The sequence below is a fragment of the Chrysochloris asiatica genome, unplaced genomic scaffold (assembly GCF_000296735.1).
Source record: "Chrysochloris asiatica unplaced genomic scaffold, ChrAsi1.0 scaffold00076, whole genome shotgun sequence".
In the NCBI taxonomy this organism is placed as follows: domain Eukaryota; kingdom Metazoa; phylum Chordata; class Mammalia; order Afrosoricida; family Chrysochloridae; genus Chrysochloris; species Chrysochloris asiatica.
In genome coordinates, this window is record NW_006408594.1 from 1,354,525 (window position 1) to 1,355,622 (window position 1,098).

The 1,098-nt window shown below is 41.3% G+C and overlaps 1 protein-coding gene across 1 annotated transcript in view; it reads left to right on the forward strand.

The window, feature by feature from the left end:
- Positions 1-222: 222 nt before the first annotated feature.
- Positions 223-1,098, forward strand: part of ENTHD1 (ENTH domain containing 1) — a 35,195-nt gene continuing 34,319 nt past the window's right edge. Inside the window, exon 1 of the mRNA XM_006865260.1 lies at positions 223-307. Within this exon, the coding sequence (XP_006865322.1) occupies positions 223-307 (85 nt within the window). The remainder of the gene's footprint in view (positions 308-1,098) is intronic.

Below are 1,098 nucleotides of genomic sequence, written 5' to 3' on the forward strand. Positions count from 1 at the left end.
GTCTAGTCTTAATATGGATCCAAGAAAACATCAATCCTCAAGCTCACTTCCAAAAAAGAGAACTAGGCCAACTGTTCACTTAGTCAACTGAATCCCTATTTACATGCTCCTGCATATGTAGAAGCAGCACCAGGGACAGATGGAGTGACCCCAAGGTAAAATCCATTCACTTCAGTTCTGAGCACTTACTAGGGCTTCAAACTGGTTCAAGCTCATGCAGTCATGGCCAATGCAGTAAAAGCTGAAAGGACCCAACTTTGCAGAATGTGGATGAAGTGGAATGTTAACCACAACGGGAAAATTGCAGGTTGAAGCCCTGGAATGGGAGACTTAGAAGAGAGGGAGCGAGCCCTTTCAGGAGCCTGATTCGGGAGTCTGGATCCTGCCAGGACTGTGGAGAGACGTTCACAGCTGCACAATCAGACGCCATCTTGGAGCAAACGTTATTGTTTCCAATTCTGGTGGTCAAGAGACTTGATTACTATGCAACTCGTGCACTGTCCTTCTTTTTTAAGAGGCAGATTAAGTTTCTAGTATGTTGTTGACTCTTAATTTTTCCCTTTCCAGTCCCCCTACATTACATTTTACCAGTCGATTCCAGTTTCATTTCATCAGCCTTGACTGAACTGAGAAGACCCTGTTCAAAGCCCTGACACATTCAATGATATATATTCAGTGTTGTCTATTAGGCCATTCTTCTAATGGCCTAATGATGTATATGAGGGAGCTTCAAAAATTTCACGGAAAAATGAAATGAAAAAATAGTGGTGTGCTTCCACACTCTCTTAAGTCCCTTGTCCATTACGCCATTAGAAGAATAGTTGGTAAAGAAACATTCACTACAGCTGAATTTCTAAAATTCTGTGATGACAACTGGTTAACTTCTCATAGGCTTTCCCCTTTACAGCATTTAGTTTGCTTCCTCCATCCTGCCATCAGCTTATCTTTTCTGAATTTTTTTGACATCTCTCATCTTCATGGACAACATTGCAAAGTATAAGTATTCCAGAACACTTAATTGTGCTCATGAGGAATCTGTACATGGAACAAGAGGCAGTTGTGTGAACAGAACATGGAAACGCTGTATGTTTTAAAATT